This window comes from Homalodisca vitripennis, chromosome 1, assembly GCF_021130785.1.
Source record: "Homalodisca vitripennis isolate AUS2020 chromosome 1, UT_GWSS_2.1, whole genome shotgun sequence".
Classification (NCBI taxonomy): domain Eukaryota; kingdom Metazoa; phylum Arthropoda; class Insecta; order Hemiptera; family Cicadellidae; genus Homalodisca; species Homalodisca vitripennis.
The window spans coordinates 90086595-90107237 of NC_060207.1; the positions used below are offsets into that span (position 1 = coordinate 90086595).

The 20643-nt window shown below is 31.6% G+C and overlaps 1 protein-coding gene across 2 annotated transcripts in view; it reads right to left on the reverse strand.

The window, feature by feature from the left end:
* Positions 1-4405: 4405 nt before the first annotated feature.
* The window catches only part of LOC124366303 (sorting nexin-16), a 31881-nt gene continuing 15643 nt past the window's right edge, over positions 4406-20643 (reverse strand). For both annotated transcript variants that reach the window (XM_046822746.1, XM_046822753.1), the window contains exons 5-7: positions 16017-16235; positions 11214-11350; positions 4406-8956 (exon numbers count right to left, since the gene is read on the reverse strand). In XM_046822746.1, coding sequence (XP_046678702.1) covers positions 8857-8956; positions 11214-11350; positions 16017-16235 — 456 coding nt within the window. In that variant the 3' untranslated portion in view covers positions 4406-8856. The remainder of the gene's footprint in view (positions 8957-11213; positions 11351-16016; positions 16236-20643) is intronic.

The window sequence follows — 20643 nt, forward strand, 5'->3', positions numbered from 1 at the left end:
GCTGTCACAGACTTGACCCAGGCAGGTGGGTTGCTTGCAAAGACAGAATGATTCAGGGGTCACCCATCCAAGCAGCAGCCACGCTCGACATTGCTTGATCTAGTTATCTTCCAATAATCTTTTTATCCACTACACTGTGCCATTGGCATCTTTCATACAATTGTTCAATAGAATATTATAATCCACTTTCAAAAGCTCTTTCATTTGGATCATCACATTTTTCTTCTCCTCCTCTGTGTCAACATAACGTCCTTTCAATTTTAATTTGTTAAAAATTTAAAATCAACTGGTTTCATTACCAGAGAATGGGGATGTCACATGTGCTTGGGAAGGCAGGGCCTCACAGGCAAGGCACAATGTGGTGGAGTGTTACCACGCTACAAAAACCTCTTCATGTTTGCTCATTTTCTTCTGATCTTTTAGTCATAACAGAATCTTTACATAGACTTATTTATTAAATTTTTGACCTTCAGGAATATATTTATTTACAAATAAACCATGCTCGTCTAAAGAAAAAACCGCTATAACATATCTTTAACACAGCTTTTACCCAAGACAAATTTTTCAACCATATGCAAACAAACATAACGCATGTTCAATTCTTCATGAATAATGCTGTAAACACATACTTCCATGTGAAATTCCAAGTACAAAAGCATGATTCTTACTTCACTGTAGTAGGCATAATTTATAGAATGTGATAAATTTTATCATGTGCGGTTGATGTGTATGGTTGCCACTTTGAGCTTCATCTTCGATGTTTGTGTAACCTTTACAGAAACACTCATAAAATGCAGTTTCTTTTATTAAATCTTCTCTATATGCTTTCTTGAGCAACTCAAGGGTCTCAGATGAAGATTTTTCAATCTAAGTGGAAAACTTGGCATTTACATTTTGCTCTATACATGGCACAAAAATCCAACGATTTAACATAGTGACTTTATAGAAACTATCAGTAAAGTTCAAGTTGAGAACAGAAGGAATGCTAATCTTGACTTGTGTTATTACAAGCAGTGCTGCCAACCGTGAGAGGGAAGTTTCTTCTGTATCGAACCTCTGCTTAAATGTAGAAAAATCATTCTAAGAATTTTTTGAGAATACTTTGTGTAAATTAAACTTATTTTAATGGATTAAGGTCGGTATAGCACATAAAATTAACAATAGATTGGGCACATTTAATACCATACCTGTTGGCATTCCCCATAATGCGCATTTCAGTATTTCCAAACATTTTATGTCCTTATGTTATAGATTGTTACATCTTGTCTACCTCACAATAAATTATGCAGATCTAAAGAAAGATGTTTTTAACCAAGCATTTTTAATATGATACCAGTCTATTTCAAGCTTTAGTATATGTTTGCTAAGTGTAAACAAAACAAAAGTTGGTTTTAGTGACAGTTGTTTGAAATTTTATTTATTATAACTGTTTCATGAAAAATGGAAAACTTTTATATAGACGAGGAAGTGCCGATGTCTGAACTGTCTGAGCCGCCGGACTTTGAATCTGAGTTGAGATAAAATCCTGTCTATGACCAAGGCAATATTTATCAGTACCTTGTATTTTGTCAAATCTCTCCTTTTTTCTGTTTGATAAGATCTTTGCACAGGCCAATGGCTCATGAGGATAGGCAAAATTAGACGTAAAGGTGATCTACCCCTCCTTTTTTTAGAAAAAAATAAAAACAGTCGCAATTTTTCAATTCCTCCTATTTTCATATTGTTTCCACATGTAATATATAGTTTCTTATACATAAAAGCTATATTTCCTTAAAGTTCATCCTTCCTATTTAATTTAATATAATGTAATGAATTTATATTAAGCAATAATCCAATAATGGATTTTTTAGCCATTAACACGTTGACTGCAGCAGATATCCTAGTGCACATTCTGATGTATTGGACTACTTAAGATCATTCAGTATAGTGCTGCAGTAAGAGTTAAAGCTGTTAGTAACCTGGACAAACTAATTGTTATGAGCCCAAGGTTTTATACTTCGATAACATTGTTACACTTTGAATCTAAAACCTATAGTGAGTCATGTTAAAGGTGTACAAAAACTACAAACCATCAATTAGCTATAGTTGAGTTTTCATATTAACTGATTTCACTTTTTTAGTAATAGATTATACCAATAAATTTGAATTCAGTAACAACATCATGTCAAATTAGTCATCTGCAGGAAGCTCTGAATTGTCTTGTTCCCACGACTTCTATTAGCAGGGCACCACAGGATGACACCAATCAACATTGTGCTGAATCAATTCAACTTGCTTCAAGAATACTATTAAGAATTTTGCCTATAACAAGCCAACCTTTTTTTTTTAAAATATTACAATAAATCAAAGTTTACCATCATTTTACACAATTATTTAAATGTTATGATCAGTACACAGTTAAGAGCACAGACCTGAGAATTAGAAATAGTAGCCAGATATTTGTATGACCATGAAATGTTTTAAAACAAGTAAAGAATAAGTATGTCACAGTACTTCAAAGTAATTCAAGTTTTATTTGGTTTTAGAGTAGGCTGTACTAGTAGCCATCTTTATTTTGTAGAGTAATGGGAAATGTCTCATATTAAAAGTATACTTAATACACATCTAAATGATTTTTCAATATATTTAATATTGTTAGCCATATTCTTTGTTAGTCATTCAGGAAAATACCTCAAACTTTTTTTATTTTATTGTTTAAGAGATAAAAGAATCAGGTGTGGGGAAACGATCTTGAGTTTTACTCAGTAACATATGTTAAGCCGCAATCATTTTTAAACTTTTATTTTTGGTTACAGAGTAATGGAGGATGTCTCATTTAAGGATATTAGAAAAATACAACAAAATGCACTTTAGCTTTTCCGTTTATACTGTGACAGGTCAAATTACGACATTTGAATATTCGCGGGGAATTGGCAGACTGTGACGTCAGTGAATCGGCAAACTGTGACGTCAGTGAATCGGCAAACTGTGACGTCAGTGAATTACATGTTGTCGGAATTGAGATTTATTTAATTAATAACGGAGAAATATATTAAACTTTATACGGGAACAAATTTAATTAATTAAAATGAGTTACACATAACCAAAATTCGTGTTTTACAAAAGTACTAAATAAAATTACGCAGAAAAGCCATTTGTGGGATAAAATGACTTTCGTATTGATGACGTCAGAAAGCACATGTTGCTAAAAATTTTAATAAAAAAGCTTTAGAAAAATAATAAAAGAAAATAGAAAGACTTCAATTGATCAATTATAGTGAACGTCATAAATTTCGACAATTATAAGAAAAGAATCAAATTATATTCAATCGTGAAGACGCTGATTTGAACGGGAGAGGGGATGAACATTGTGCGAACTGGTATGCGTAGTTTTATACGGAGAATCCTTCTTCTCTGTCTGGACTTGAAGCAGTAAGGACGTCTACTCGTATAGATCCTCCTAGACCAATAGTGATGAAATTTGAAACTGTACAATAGTGCATTGAAGTTGTAATTAGGGATGGGATGTTGTGTTAGTGAACAAAAATCAAAGCAAAGTGAGTAGAATTAGACAGTATAATATAAAATAAATTGACGTCAAAGTCATTTGCTTTGTCTTTCATTGAGTATCCCATCTACAAATAAATGTGGTAAGTAAGATAATAAGCTTTAAATTAAAGAATATTACTTTCAAAACTTATTTGATTCAAAGTGATTGATAAGAACAGTGAATATTTTGTGAACTTTATTATGATATAAACAATCATATTGATCAGAACTTTCAATAGAGTAATACTAAGTTTGAACCATTATTCAACCTACTTAAAAAACCTGAGATAATATAGACCCAGTGCTAGTGATATATATAACGTGTAGCCTACTTTCATTAATACAAACTACACTTTCAACAACACCACAGACATTGAAGTTTGATCGTTATTTAAATATCAACTTGGAATAATATGGGTTAGCCAACACGAAGAAAGTCGCATAACCAATGAGGGGCAGCACACTTTGAATACCGATTGTGAGAAAATTGGGACAACAAACGGGGGCCTGGAACGTAGCAAAATCGCACAGACAACTTGGGACCTGGAACGTAGCAGAATGGCACAGAAACGTGGGGACCGTAGCAATACCTTCTGAATATATATATAAATTATAAAGAACTTTTAAGAAAACAAAAAAATTAGAGATTTATTTTCAGAATAAACAATAAAAATATTTTTTAAGTGTTTAAATGCATATTTATTATATGTTTAAAAGAGACACCTCCTATTAATTAAAGGATTAAAATTACAATAAAAGTGTTTAAGATTTAACATTGTTCTAGTGAATTTAAAATCAATATGGCCACCAGTAGAGCTGACTCTTAGGTCCTTACAGTGAATTGTCTACAATATTAATGTATATATAAAAACACACGCTTGGAAAATCACTTTATTTTTCAAATTCAAACAATACAATATTGCACATACAACTGTTATAAGCAACAACAAGGAATTTAATTTAGTAAAGGTTTTTATATTGTTTAAAAACATTCCTCAGTAAAAACCATATACAAATACTAGTTATAATACATAATCAACATTATATATCCTAAGTTGTGCTACTGGAGTATATTACATAGCAATTCCGCCAGCTTGAAACAACTGGGTTGTCCAACAACTGAATGTCAATTGTTTGTCTAGCAGTGCTAGGGTAGATTGTACTTCGTATCGTAATATAAATTTTTAATTGGACCTCCAAATCTCCAATAACAATAAATGGCAAACGAAATTCAAGTTAACAGAACACAAAACATCTGCAAATCACGTATACAAAAATATAGTGTATATTCGTATTATAAAAATAAGGTAAATAAACATGAGATCACATTTTACGATAACAATGAAAGGTTATACTATGTGATATCTAAATAACAAATTTTATTTTTTTAATTATCATGATCAATTTATAAAATATGGCCAAAATACAAACACAGTGATTTTCCAATAATTATTTCTTTCATATAAGGAATCGGTTGGTTGATTTGTGTTACATCCGCTAGCTTAGAAACCATCACAGGTTATTTCTAAACTCATGTATCATACTTCTACAAGAATACCATAGGAGATTTATGTAATATATATAATATTCTGGAGGCAAATTTGACTTACTATACAGATCTACAAACATTGTAGATGTCTTTCAGAGTAAAAAGCATTGAAAGACAACCCAAAATAATAATTTTATTAAGTAGTTTATCAGCACTTTACCAAGAAGGAGTTTTCATCTAAAAGCTCAATTTCTACATACAGTTCAACAGTAAAAATTTTAAAACACATTTTTTATTTGCATAATGAATTGTCTTAATAGTTATAACTTTTTTAATAGAATTAAAATGAATGGTTTTCCAGAACCAATTTTTAAAAAGTATTCCAGATGTGATAGGGATACATATCTTTATTAGCCTTCCCAGATATCAAGTTTTATATAGTCTTGTGTTATTTTAGTCGCTATAATTAACCCTGGGACTGGCAAAGTCGTAATTTACAATGCATTTTTCCACCGTGAACTGGCAGAATAGTAACTTATGACGCATTATACATCACCTGCTAATTGCATCATCTTTCGAACATTCTTTATTAAAATCGTACTATAAGTTACATCATATTTTTGGCAGATTCTGAGCTTTCTTTTAATGTACCCACTTTTATACATATAACACTCCATAATATTTTACTGGCCACTAAAAACTAAAGATTTCTGATGCGACATGCAATCTTTACAAATGTTGCTGTTTGAGTCAGCAAGATTCTGATTTGTTTTATTTTACATTGTTTTCGTTCTGTATTATAAATAGACATTTTCTTGATCAGCATACCTATCCAGATATTTTGGATTTTTAAATTGAAGGTGTTTATACATTTCTATGAGCTGTAGAACATAAAAAACGAATTTTTAGATCAAACATTTCATAAAAAAATAAAAATTTATTTACAAAATAAGTTTTAACTTAGGACCATCATCCATAAGTTTAAAGTTAAACCACATTTTTCTTTCTTTAGCCCATTCTATTTTGAATAAAATGATATGTAACACTATGTTTGTGTATTAACTGATTTTGCAGTTCATTTTTTTAACTGCATAAGGGGTTAAAAAAGCTGTGCCATTTATGGCTAAAATGAAAGCCAACTCTAGAGTAAAAAAATATTTTTACAGATTACTTTGTAGATTAGCAGTTGAAAATGAAGGTATTTGAGAACCCATGTTCATATGAGGGTTCTTACTTTTATTCCTAGGAAATTTACTCCTGAGAGGTTTCATATAACATATTGCACAAGCATGCAAATGAAATATTCTCTAAGTATAATTAAACTTTGAGTATTTTTATAAATACCACACTTTAAAAAAATTACATTCAATCACAACTCTTAATTTTTTGACGAATATTTCATGTGAGGTAATACAGAAACAAAAATGTAATCACATACCAAGTCGCATATATTTTTAATGTAGAGACAAGATGTTATCAATTATAAGTAAAAAGAAATGTGGTCATTACAAAATTCTTTACATTTTAATCAAATTTCCTGAATTATATCCTATTCTGACAGCACAGACCAAAGAAAAATGGTTTGGGTCTAAAGTTGAATTTAGTCTAAAGTTGGCATATATTTGAAAGGTTCATTAACCTGTCACTATACTTTATTCTTTTTTTATAAGATACAAACTTTCGTATCAGAAAAATAAGATAAAGTATGTGTAGAATGATTTATTATTATTGTTTACTGTGTTAATTGTCTATGGTTTAAAGTGATCCCTTAATTGGCAACATATTCATTTTTTTAACTGATCAATTCTTGAAAGTTTAACTTATTCAAATAGTATACATCCCTTAAATCTCATAAAAAAGTAACAAATTGATTCAATAAAGACTGTAAATCAACAAATATCATATAAATGTTTTTATTTTAAAATATTAACGTATACATATTCCTCGACAGATTGCTAACATAATTATTTCATTTTAAAATTAATTTGTTTTTCTGTCAGTATATTAAATAGTAGCGTTCGGAGCTGTACGTTTCAACATAGATAAGTTTAAAACTAAACATATTAAAGCAGCAACTAAATACTATAACTAATTTGATATGAATTCATTAATAATAAAATAATTCAATTTAATTAACAAGAACGTGTACATCTAAAGTGATAACAAAACATCTAAATAACGATTTGATTAATTATGTACAGTATAAAGTATTACTATACTTCTTATGGACTAAAGTTCTAATTCATTAAGTAGATAAGAAGGTGATAAATAATACCTTAAACAAATAAACAACAGCCTGACATGGAAAGAATTTAAGGAGTTATAGTGTGATTGGCTGATAAAAACAGAATTCCAAAAGAAGAAGTATTAAGTAAAATCTGAATAAAAATCCATAACAAAAAATATCTTGAGAGAAATATTATCAAATTTCATTAATTTTCAATAATTATAGAAAAGAGTAAATAATGATGATCCAATAAACCAGAAGTTGGAGATTTTCAGTGATACAATGACTGATTAATCAGATATTAGCAATAAATGTTTATTGATTCATATTATTTCAAATTTAGAGCTACACATTCTTTAAAACCCTGCAAATAAAGAATAGTTTATCTTTACACAGCTAATTACAAGGAATCATGCAAGGAAAAGTACCTGAGTACTCAACGGAGGATCCAAACTGGTCCTCAATCAACAACCCGACATGGGCCAACTCACCAGGTAAATAGAAAATGTACAAGTATATTTAAAAATATAAAACTTAATTACAAATTACACAAACACAGTATAATAAATAAGCTGGTAAGCTATAAAATATTAAGTTTTATATGCACAACTTCTATGGTGTACAAAAACACAACCTCCTTTCTATTTAAATCTGCAATATAACTACAAATATTATGTTTAATTTACAAAATAAGAGAAGTTAACAAAAGTTAATTATCTATAAGAATATCATCAGTGCAAGGCTAACAATATTATTGCATTTATCATTAATTACATATAAATGACAACAAAATGGACAAGAAATGTACAGAAGGATAAATAATTAAAGGAACTTGAAGTTATAATAGAACTGCGCTGTTAAACATTAAAGAATAAATGGTACAATTATAAATTAACAATAAATAAGATGTGTATGTTGAAAAGTATCAGAATGAAAATGGAAAAATTAGAGGAATGTGAACTGACTCTTACCATGTTATGCTCACAAGTAATACTATATGTCAGTCAGTAAATAAATTACAGGTACTACTTGTTACAGCATTTAAAAATATTTAATCTATACTTATTTCATTTTTAAACAAAATTTTATGAAGTTTTACACAATATAGGCTATACACAAATATAGTGATGTCACACTAGAAAAGTCCTACTTAAATTTTTTAGGTTTTTAAGTTAAGTAGTTAAAATTTAATCAATTTATTCAATCTGCATTACACAACAATTTAATAATATAACATTCTTTGCTTTATTAATATAAAACATTAATACAGTGGACAACAGAAACCAGTAAATGACCACAATATTAGTCCTTTTGATTGGTAACTAAAAATACATGATAAAGAGTGCCTTCAGAAATAACTATATAACAATGCTACAAAGTGATGAAAATATGACTTCATATTATCCACAAATATATAAACAGTCTTATTCGATTAAAAAAAATCAAGACAGTATCTGCAACTGTTTCATAAAAAAATATAAAAAGTTATATTTATGTTATAAAAATATTGTATTCAACGTGTATTGTTATCACACTGCTACACTTTGCATGACTAAAGCAGAATATTCCAACTGATGCACAAAAACTGGTAACAAATGTGTTGGGCATTCGATCAAGAACATAGATTCGAAAATTGTAAGCACAATACTCTCTGGAGGTCCTCACTTATATTTTGCACCTTGTCTTTACAGTTATCACAGCAAGCAACTTCCCTGGAAAATAAAAATAATTTGGTTAGCTGGTACTGTATTTCCACAACAAAATTGATGTCACAAAATTTATATCAGTATTAATATTAGTTTCAATAATGTACAGAATTTCATATTATATCCAGGATAATCTTAAAAAGATACACACAGCACAAAAGGAAATTTAAAACATATTTATTTCAAAAAAATGCCTATTTAGTCAGAGCTAACATATTATATATTACTATTTGTTATTATTATTATTGTTTTTTTCTAAATTACAGATTTACTTTTTTACAAAGAAGTGTACAGTGCTGATAGTTATTCCAATTTCAACAAGTTTAGTTCCATATTCAAGTTAAATTTTTTTTTTTTAATTTAATTCATGCTCAACCTGATGTTTAAGTCTTGTGTTTGAAAGAATAAGCAGCTAGCAGTCATCAAAATGTTGTGTTATGTTTCTTCACATATTGCCTACACTATACAGAGAAAATGCAGATAGACTACATAGTACAATACTAACTCATATGACTGTAAGCAGTTTGTTAATAGGCCAAGAATGTCTTATTGAATGTTCCTTCATTCACAGTGAGATACTTAAGTAGTCCTTGTCTTGGACGAACATCTTCATTAACAAAATATTCACAACTAATAGAAGGTTTAATAAAGGTAAATGTTGTAAAAAAAGCAAATAACAGTATTTAAAACATTTTAACTAACATTTTTGAAAATAAGTACATAGCTTACACCAAATCACTTCTGTGAATATAGTTCTGACGTAGAAAAATTTAGTACCTCATAAAAAACAGATGGTATGTGTTTGAGCCCTATTCTGAGTTTTATAAATTTAACATAGCATTTTGTAAACCTTTCAAAATGTAAAAGGAATGCTATTATTTTATGGCAACAATAAAGTACCACAAAAATAAATATATCCATAAATAAATCAATAAATTCTACAGTTTTTATAAAATGTATACAGTTTTTGAAAAATACTTGACAATGCCAAATAATATAAAAATATGAAAACTAGTAACTGATCTAAAGAATAACAGAGTATTAGTTATTGGCTGATTAAGTTTATAGTAATATAAGAATTGCCTTTAACCCTTAGCGAGCCACAAATAAATAACCAAAGATCCTCCAAAGAGCCATACACCTTAAAAATAAAAAAATTCCCAAATACCAAAACCAATTTTTTTTTTAATTCTTATAACATAAGAGGTAAGAAAAACAACAAAATATTTTTTTCACTATTGTTAATTTACAGCCAAAAAATGGTAAAATCATAATTTCACTGAAAAATTTAATTTCAACATTCTATGTGTTCATATATAAAATTAACAATAGTTGAACACAATTATTGTAATATTTTACAAAAAACAAGCATATAGTAATTTTTATTAAGAGAAAATATAAAGAATATAGTAAAAATGTATATATACAAATTAAATAAAAGCAATGAAACTACAAAAAATTTCAATTTTCCAAGTATAAAATAAAGAACACACTACATTTTACAATGTTATAACATGAGAAAATTTATAAATGATACTTATTGAAAATGAGCTTCATATATGTGATCCTTAGGCGTAGGTTTGTTGTGTGTGGTACATCTCAAAAACACAGGTCAGAATGCAAGGCAGGCTTCGACGCGCACGTCTTGTGCACAATAAAGCCCCACATCACGATAATAATACATAAACTACACTGTACATTGATTAAAAATATTGATTAACATCAAAATTGAATAGATAAATACGCGGATCGAAAATGGAAGGGCGAATAAACATCTACCTTACGGAAGGCTACAGGCAGACTGAGCGCGCGTGAGTAGACGTCGTTGGCTCGGCGGGTGACTATGAACAACCGGCCGCCCACCATTTTGTCGCTCAAACGAGAGCCGTGACCTTCAAAATAGACACAAACGGTTGCCTCTTGTTTAACAGTTTTTACTAATTTTGTAACCAAGAAATGCTATAAAATAGTATATTTTTAAAAAAATGTATTTTGCGTCAGTGGACGTCGTTGGCTTTTAGCGCTAGTTTAGGCATGACGTCTAGTAACGTCATTGGCTCGGAAAGGGTTAAAACTGTTAAATTTATTTTCAAGCAAGCAAATTAAAGTAATATTCTAACTGCTATTCCTCATTCTTTACTTTGTTCACTTAATGGAAACAGGGGAAACCCAAACAATAGTGAAACCAGTGTACTTCAATTGTACTAGGTTGAAAAATGTTAATTTTTACAGCAGTTACCGTTGGTGGAATACTAAATCTTACTTAAGTGTTTGAGAGATGGTAACAGCCTTCTCCTGGGCTCCTGTGACAGACATCCTCATGTTCATGATCTCTGTTTCCTTCAGTCTCAGCTGTCTTCTCAACTGGTAGATGGTCTCCTCCAGTGCCTCAAAGATGGCCTTAATTGTAACATAACTGCATATTACTTGTACAGTAGACACATGTACCGAGGCATTAGTTGACACTAACTGCCTAAATCTTATATTTTTATGAATATAACTAAGCAAGTTTAGAATTAAGAGACAAATTTAAAGCCATTAATGTTTGAAGGCGATTTTACTAATGGGATAGCACATGAGGATGAAACTATCTAAGCTTCGATAGCTTTATAATTGCCTTATAATTGTAAGTAAGATTATATGTAAATAAGTAATAATGAGAGGTAGAATGGTTTTGCATATGATTTATACCTGCAATAAATGCCAGGATTTGAACTTAAAGAGTAAGTTACATTGTGTGTACAGCTGTGCAATACTTATAAGTTATGTACATTCTATTTGTTAAATGTACACCTACGGGTTGGTTGTCTTCCAGCTTTCGAGTCAAGGAAATGTCTGTTGATATAATGTAGATATGCCGCCAAAGGATGTTCAAAGTGTTTTTGCTATTAAGTGACTCACATGGACGGCGTTTTATGTGAGTAAAGTGAAGTTATTGGTGAAACCTTGCAGTTAAAACTGAATCTGTAGTGTTGCCGGGTATAAAAAATTTGAATGTGTAATGGAAGGCAGCAACCTCAGTGGCCGCAAACTCACAAAACAGGATTATGTTGTCATCTTGGCTGGTAACGAACAATGTCCCTGACCTACTGCGATGGGCTTTTTGCGTGTCTCTCGGTCGGGCATCTGGAGGTTTGGCGGACACCAATGTTATTGTATTGGCTATTCCCAAGAGATTTGATGCTCCAAATCTAAATGATGTCATTAATGGTGTTAACCGTGATCTTCTTGCTACGGTTGGGAGGACATGCTCATGCTGACTTTGTTTCACTCGAGTGTATCCCAAGGCGATTCTTTACGAGGCATGGGCTGCATTTTAACGAGCTCGGGAAGCGAAGGGTTGCGGAACTCATAGTCAATGCTCCTACCGAGCTGTTTTGGGAAAATCAGGCCTTTTATCTCCTGGGCTTGGATCTCGAGGAAGTCCTCAAAATGGCGTAAAGCACAGGCCCCTACACATCAAAATGGAACAATGTTCTAAAGCAGAACGAATATTTAGTACCCGAATAGTGTACAATTCTAACTTTGAATCGAAAACATGGACTAATTCTGAGGCAAATTATAATTTTTTAGAACGGGACAGGTTACGGAGCAAGAGAAAATGACATTAGTCTTTCCCTCTGCGACAGGTGTCGGTTACAAAAAGGGAGCTCTCACTATTTTCCACCCAGAACATCTGTGGGATTCGAACAAACAAAGACCTCCTAGAAATACACCTAGAGAGCGACCACCCTGAAATAATTTGTTTATTCTGAGCACAATCTATCGGAAATACAGTTCGAGTCCTTCTCTCTATTGGAGTATAACAATGTGTCGGCCTTTTGTTGCCAATCTCGGCAAAAAGGGTGGAGTATGTATCCTGGGCAAATAGTAATGTGGTTTGTGAACGTGTTGATGTATCCCAGTTTTGTTCCGAGAGTTCTTGTCAAATTATCTGCTGCAAAAGTTCAGCTTTGGAACGGTGAGAGTATTATAATTATTGCTGTCTACAGAATTCCTGGATATAACTGTGAGAATTCTTCCGTTTGTTTGGTGACTGTCTTGCTAGAGTTGGTTCGGCGGAGTCATAGACTTGTTGTTATTGGAGACTTCAACATAGATCTATTGAGTAATCAGGCATCCAGTAGACATTTCATTCATATCATGAAAACATTTGGTCTAAGACATACCATAACCTCTTACACCAGGGAGTTTAAGGGTTCAAAAAACTGCAATTGACAATATCTTTACTAACATTGATCCTAGCTTGATAAATAGGCAATGTGGTGATAACTGCGTTATCAGATCATCATGGTCAGGAAGCTGTTATCGTCCTCCCAGCTAAGACCATACCTTTGCCTAAGTTTAGAATGTCGCGAAGGATAACGTCCCGCAATATCCAAACATTCAGGCATTTTCTAAAAAATGAAATCATGGAGTAGTGTGTTTAAATCAGGGGACTTCAATGATAGATTTAATGAATTTACAAATCTAATTTTCTTATTACTTTGAAGCAACTTTTCCTCTGACAAAGAACAAAGAATACACCCTCTTAATTCTTCTAACAGGATCGTCACGGAGAGTTCCCCGAAATTCTAAGACTCAAGGATTTCAGCTACAGTTTTGCTATTCCTTTACGAAGGACCTAGAATCCTCACATCCCTCCAGATTGGCATACAGAAAATTAAGGCGTTCCTATAAAAGTGCAATAAGGAAGTCTACGGTCGGATCAACTCCTGAGTAGGATCCTCTGAATCAGCAAATAAGACAAAAACCATTTGGACTCTCATTAATGACAGCAAGCCTTCCAGAAAAAATAATACTGTTTTCCCCCACTTTGCTTGATTCTGATGGACAATGAAGTTAGGGATCCTGTCAGGGTTGCCAATATGTTTAAACAACTTCTTCTCGACTATTGGTCAATACCATGACACCAGTGGAAATATTTCTCATGGCCTAAGGCGAGTCAACACAAACTACTACACCACAATCTGTAACCAAGTCGTTGTTCTTGTCCCCCACCACAGAGCAAGAAGTATCGCGTGTGATACTTGCTTTAAAACCTAAGCCATCTTGTGGAAATGATGGACTATCGTCTAAGCTTTTCAGGCAGATCCATGATTTAATTTCTTCCCCACTTGCTTATTTAATTAATTTATCTTTTTCAGTGGGTGAATTTCCTAATTCACAAAAACACGCTATAGTCCACCCTCTCTACAAGAGAGGAGCTAGGAACGTTTGTAGTAAACTTTCAGACCTATTTCGCTGGTTACAACCTTTTTTCTAAGATATTTGAAAGAATATTTCTGGATAGATTGTTGTCTTTTCTGGCGAGAAACGGAGTTCTCTCTGCAAGTCAGTTTGGTTTTCATTAAAGGAAAAATCAACCACTGACGCAGTTGACTCTGTTATTTCATTTTTGACACAGGCTCTGGACTCGGGCAATTCAGCTATGGGATTGTTTTTCGACTTGACCAAGGCCTTTGATATGGTTAATCATAAAATTTTTGCTAAAAAAAAAACTTCACTTACTTGGCATTAGAGGTGTATCGTACTGTTGGATTTCATCTTACCTGCGTGGTGGAGGACGCAATCAGTTCAGCTTCCTTTTTTGGACAGCTATAGCTGTCAAAGAACAGCCTCGTCAAAACCATGTGAGGTAATAAGAGGAGTCCCGCAGGGTTTCAGTACTGGGACCAATCATGTTCCTCTTGTTTGTGACTGACCTCCCAAATTGCATTTCTGGTCCCAATGCCAAAATTTGTCTTTTTGCAGACGATACATCCCTCACAGTGAAAGCCCCAAACCACTTGGACCTCATGACTCTGGCTTCTGAAGAAGCACAAAAAATATCCCAGTGGTTTCAGCATAACCAGCTCGTAGTAAATAAACGAGAAAACTCAAATGATCCATTTTTCTATCTAGAAGTTCTCAGGATTTGGAGCAAATTTCCATTCCACTTGGGGGGATGAAGAGATTTCATTATGGTAAGTCGCTAAGTTTCTAGGCGTTCAGATTGACAATAAAATTAAGCTTCCACGATCATAATTTGAGCTCGTTTGTAGGAAACTAAGCTCGGGGATATTTGTTATTAGAAACCTGTCAAAGTTTGCTGATACCAGAGTGACCTTGGCTGCTTACTATGGGCTTATCTACCCCTTTCTCACATATGCTGTAGTCATTTGGGGAGATGTGAAAGTGTACGTACAAAATTCGTTTTTAAACTCCAGAAAAGGGCGTTTGAGAGCGGTTTTTGGGGGAAACCGTGTAGAACTTCTTGTAGGTCGCTTTTTAGGGAGGCAAAGGGTTCTAACATTCCCATCGATTTATATCTTGTACTGCGTGACATTTTGTTCACAAAAACCTCCACCTTTTCAAATCTCAAAATCCCCTACATCGTCACAATTCTACGTCACTCCAATATGATTACCATTCCTGCCCATAGAACAAGTTTTTTTGAAAGACATTTATTAACCAGCGGCATTAAACTATATAATGCACTCACAGACTCTATGAAAACAAAAAAACAAGTCCTTCTTTTGAGAGGGAGGTCAAGCGGCATTTGGTACAGCAGGCTTACTACAGTGTCAGGGACTTTGTCGAGTGCTCTGGTCAGACTAGCTTATATTAAGCTTTATGTTAAGACTAGCCACCTATGTAAGCTTTAAGTTTGATTTATTTTAGCATTGACAAAAACTTTAGTGCTGTTTAAATTAATCTGACGTTTTTTATATTTAATTTTATTGGGCTATTCTGAAAAATAAACTTAATGTAATTAAACTATTACCATAATATTGTTGACGCTATTTTGCAGTGTTCTACTGTCAGACAATAAAGAATTTCTGATTTCTGATTTCTGATAAACTGTTATAAATCCCTAAAGCTTAAATTTAAAATAATAATAATAAATATGGTCATTTTAAAATCAAATTTTTATTTTGAAATGTCCTGCCTACGTATCTCCATATCCAAAGTTTTCAGAGACATGCATTCATAACCTAAGGAAAAGGAAATATGTTTACAGTCAATAAATATATTGTTGGCAAAATTATCTTGCTTAATAATGAAATCCACAATTATTACATACCCGAGACTCCTCGCCTATTTCTGAGAATGAAGGTGGTTCATCAAGACAGAAGAAATCTCGAATATTCTGAGATGCTAGAAGCTCTTTATCACTTGTCACTGTATCAATGAACTTCTGCAACCCATGTAGACGTTCCTCAATGAATGACTGACTGAAGTTGTTACCAAACCATCGCTTTCGAGGCAACGTCAGTACTTTTTTTGGGAATTCACATTTTAACTGAAACATAATTTTATTATACAAAGAAAAGTTTTATTTAAATTATTACATCTGTTTTCTGACCTACTACTTCTATTTAATATTCAAAATGTAATGTTTCTAAACTTGTTAATTAATGAATCCAGTAGAAATATTATGATGTTTGTCAAAAGTAATAAACTCTCACCTACCCCACAACCGCTAGTCTCATCGCACATGAACATGAAACACCTTTAATCATGACACAAAATGTTGCTCTTTCAATATTGCATTGTTTTAACTACACAAAATAAATTGTATACATTGTATTTTACCAGATGTCTTAAAAGTCCCCGCCTCCCCCATTAACATTTTTATAAATAGAGACTGACTCATTTATTTTGGGAGATGTTTTTATGACCATTTGAAGAGTTTTTTGATCTATGAAAATTTTTGACCCCCTCCGAGGTCAAAATGTTTAAATAGGAACCACTAGCAAGTGTACACTTAGGTACACCTCATTTTAAAAATGTTATAAATAGAAGAATAGCCCAAACTAGAGGTCTCTAATGATACTCTATCAAATTTGGTGGCCAATTAAAGTTTGAATTTTTTATAAAACCCCCACAGTCTAAGTTACATTTAAAGTTATTGCAAGGCAGATAAAACATTCACTTACTATTTATTTCAAGAACTTATGGCACAAAATCATAAAACAAGTTATTGAAAGAATCCACAAACATTAACAACCATGTTTTGTCTGAATGAAGCCCATTAGGAAGTATTGGAAATACCAATAGCTGATTTTGCCATGTCATCTCTTATTGGTTACTAGTTAGTATGTGAGACATATTAAGTCCAGTTACTGTGTCAAAGTGGAATTTTATGGTAAGGTTTTTTATTATTTCTCGTTGTTTACAGAAAATAATAATATATACATAGTATGCATTGTGTTGCAAATTTAGTTTTTAAAATTCTTCAAAAATACCTATGCAAATGTGCAAAACTTATTGGTTGACATTTTTATTTATTATCTTTAACTATATCTTTTTCAAGACTATAAGTGTGTATATTTTGCATCTACATAAACACTGAAGTATCATGAGTGTTTTGAAACTAACATTGAGTTCAAGAGTAAAAATTATTATTTTTCTAAAATTTTTCAGAAAGACCCTTGTGAATATATGAATTATGGTTCACCAGTTGTAGAGTTAAATACCAAAACTCTCAAAACAAATAATGGAAAAAGTAGGTACTGTTGATCTAGAAATATTTTTTCCTCCTTTTTTTCTACAAAGATGATAACTTAGAAGGGGATGAACATTTGACTACATGTACGGTACTACAACAAGAAAGTTACTAAAAGAAAAATATTGGACAACGTACTTTACAGTAAAGAAGCAATAATTTGTTTACATCAAAATATAAACATGCTCAGTAAAACATACTTTTCCCAGAATGGAAACTTACACAGCCTATAGTTTGCATATGTAATGAATGAATGAAAATGCATTTTTATTTCAAGCCTATCTCAGTTAAAAACTGTCAAGCTATCATAAAACTAACACTAATTTATCCCAATTACAATCTACACTTTTTTTAAATACACAATCTGTTACCCCTCAAAAAGTTCCTAATGTTTTATTCAAAACTAATAACAGATTGGCAGTACAGTAATTCTTCAGGGAGGTCATATTAAACTTTTGTTTGGAAGAAAGAAAAACTTTGACAAACTTCCAAGGTGACCCTGGAAAAGTAGGGGCGACCTTCTCCCAATAACGGAGTCCCGCTAGGATAAAGAAGTTCTCTATTTATAAGCACCTAATGCACCATCAAGCATTTCTGCATACGGTTTCCACAAGAAGGAAATTCACAGTATTCCAGAAGCAGGTCACATGATCCAAGACAGTCCACATACTGAATGGTGGCATTTTGTAATTTCTGGAGTCTATCAGCGCCCCCCTCCCCCTTGAGATACTCTCATCGCATTGATGGTAACAATAGTAGACAACTGAAAGAGTAAGTGACTGTACAAGATAAACCTTGACTCCAGAAGCAAGTCCCTAATGTAAGTAATGACCTAAATTAATGAATGAGTATATAAGTAGATGAGTATTTTGTACAGCTAAGTCTATAGTTTTTTTGTAACTGTTGTAACATTAATCATTTATTATTTGCACTTTATACTGTGGTGTGGGAAAAGTTCCAAGTGCCACGGTATGTAATGAAAAACTTAACTTTCAATTTCAAAAATTTTTGTTGTATTATTTCTTGAAGGTTTTAACTTATTTTTCTCTGAAAATAAATATGAGGTTCAAGAAAATAAAAGACTTGTTTGATAATAAAATATGTATTTTTTTATTTGAAAACTTGACATTTGAAAACTTTTTATTTTATACCTAATTATGTGATGAAAAAGTATTTTTACTAGAAGTGTTTACAATAATTATTTAATACAATCTATAATAATTTCAATGTTTAGAAAAACCAATAACATAGGCTTTAATTTACAATAAATGAAGAGATATAGTGCTTTACGAAAAGTAAAGTACTATCAATGTAATATTCATACTAGTGTTGAAAAATGTTAAAGAACGTATTAATCTAATTTATGGCAAAACATACTTAAAATTGATGACAGAAACATTGACTTGGAAAATAAAACCTTGTGACGTGCACTACCAGTGAAATATCAGTTTAATGTAGGCAATAAAATTTGCCATATATTAGACCTACACTACAATTTCAGCTCTGCTTGCTATTCAGTTCCATGGTTACAGACTGCTAAACACAGAGTTAACCAGTATATTATCAACAAAGTAGTTAATTTTGCTCTTCACATTTAAAAATATTATTCGGTTATATTAAAAAATTTTATAATATAAAGTTGGTAAATTATACATATTTGGGCTTCTTCATCATAGAGACATTGGTCGTAAAATCAGCCTACAAAAACAAATAAAAGCCATAGAATTATAATAACAGAAAATTAATTGAATTATTAATTTTTATAACTAATATTTGGATTTTAATATTAAAAGGCATCATACACAGAAATATATTTTTCTCTTTTACAAATTCAAAACAAAATAAAATTTTCAAACTGTTAAAAATTATCAAAATTTCTATGCTATCCACCAAATTGAATTCTTAAAATCTTAAACTAAAAGTCAGTAGAAAGTTTAATGATTGTGATACTAGTAATATTTGCGAAATATATTTTTTTGGCTCTACTTTAGTACGTGTTATATGTATAATAACGGTATAAAGATATTTTAATTTGATGTATAATAACGGTATAAAGATATTTTAATTTGATACAATCTATTTTGAAACAAAATTGTTCAGTGTCAAATGCTGCATTTAGTTTAAATAACGAACACATGAGTTAATTGCCTATGTTGTTAGTCACAGTTCCAGTAATGACACGGTCATCCAATAGCAACATCAGCAAATCTGAGTAAACAATGATAATAATAAAACGTTGCGGATGACCAATACAATCTTAAGAAAGATTGCTATTGCATACATACCGCTGAATGCAGTTGTATTTTAGAAAAATTGTTATGGTATTTAAAACTTGTACTTTACACATTATTCACACATATTTCCAAAAAAATGTAGTATTTATCTATATATAATTTTTTAAATAAAATTGTCATGTCTCCATTCTTAGGATATGGTCTGATAGTGTGGGGAAACTTAGGGCAGATTAATAATATACTTGTTCTCCAAAAAAGCCTATAGGGATAATTTTACCATTAATATTATTTGGAACATTGCAAACTTCTTTTTAAAATTTAAAAAAGTTCAAACTACCATTAGTCTGCATCTTTTTGATTTAATGAAATATATTTTTCTAAACCAAGAAATAAACCCCACAGTGATAATCACTTGTACAATACAAGGCATACAAAATTTGGTATTAATAAATGTTAACAGATTAAACTAAACACAAAATAGTCAATGGGTGTGGTATTATTGTTAACCAAATTGTTGGCCCATTGTTTTTGAAGGACACTTGCGAGTACAACTTCCTCATTGATTACTTGCCATAGATTATTTTTTAATATTCCTGAACAAAAGGTCCAAGAAATTTGGTTTATGCACCATAAGGCGCTAGCCTAATATGAAGCAGTGTGGCAAACTCAATGGATGAGGAATATCCTCAAAAATGGATTAGGGCTCATCAACTACCTACCCAAATACACCCAGAAGGTTAAAAGATTTGGTTTATGCATCAAAGTCCATGACTGAGGACATGATGAGACGAACTAGGGCTGCTGTTCAATCAATAAATAGGCAAGAGATCTTAAGGGCTGTAGAAAACTAGTTCCAGAGTAGAATTCTGTTTGGAAAACAAAAGATTACAGTTCGAACATCTGTAAATAAGGTTGGTTGTTATACAATTAAAGAACATAATTGTGGACCGAAATACTTAAAAATATAG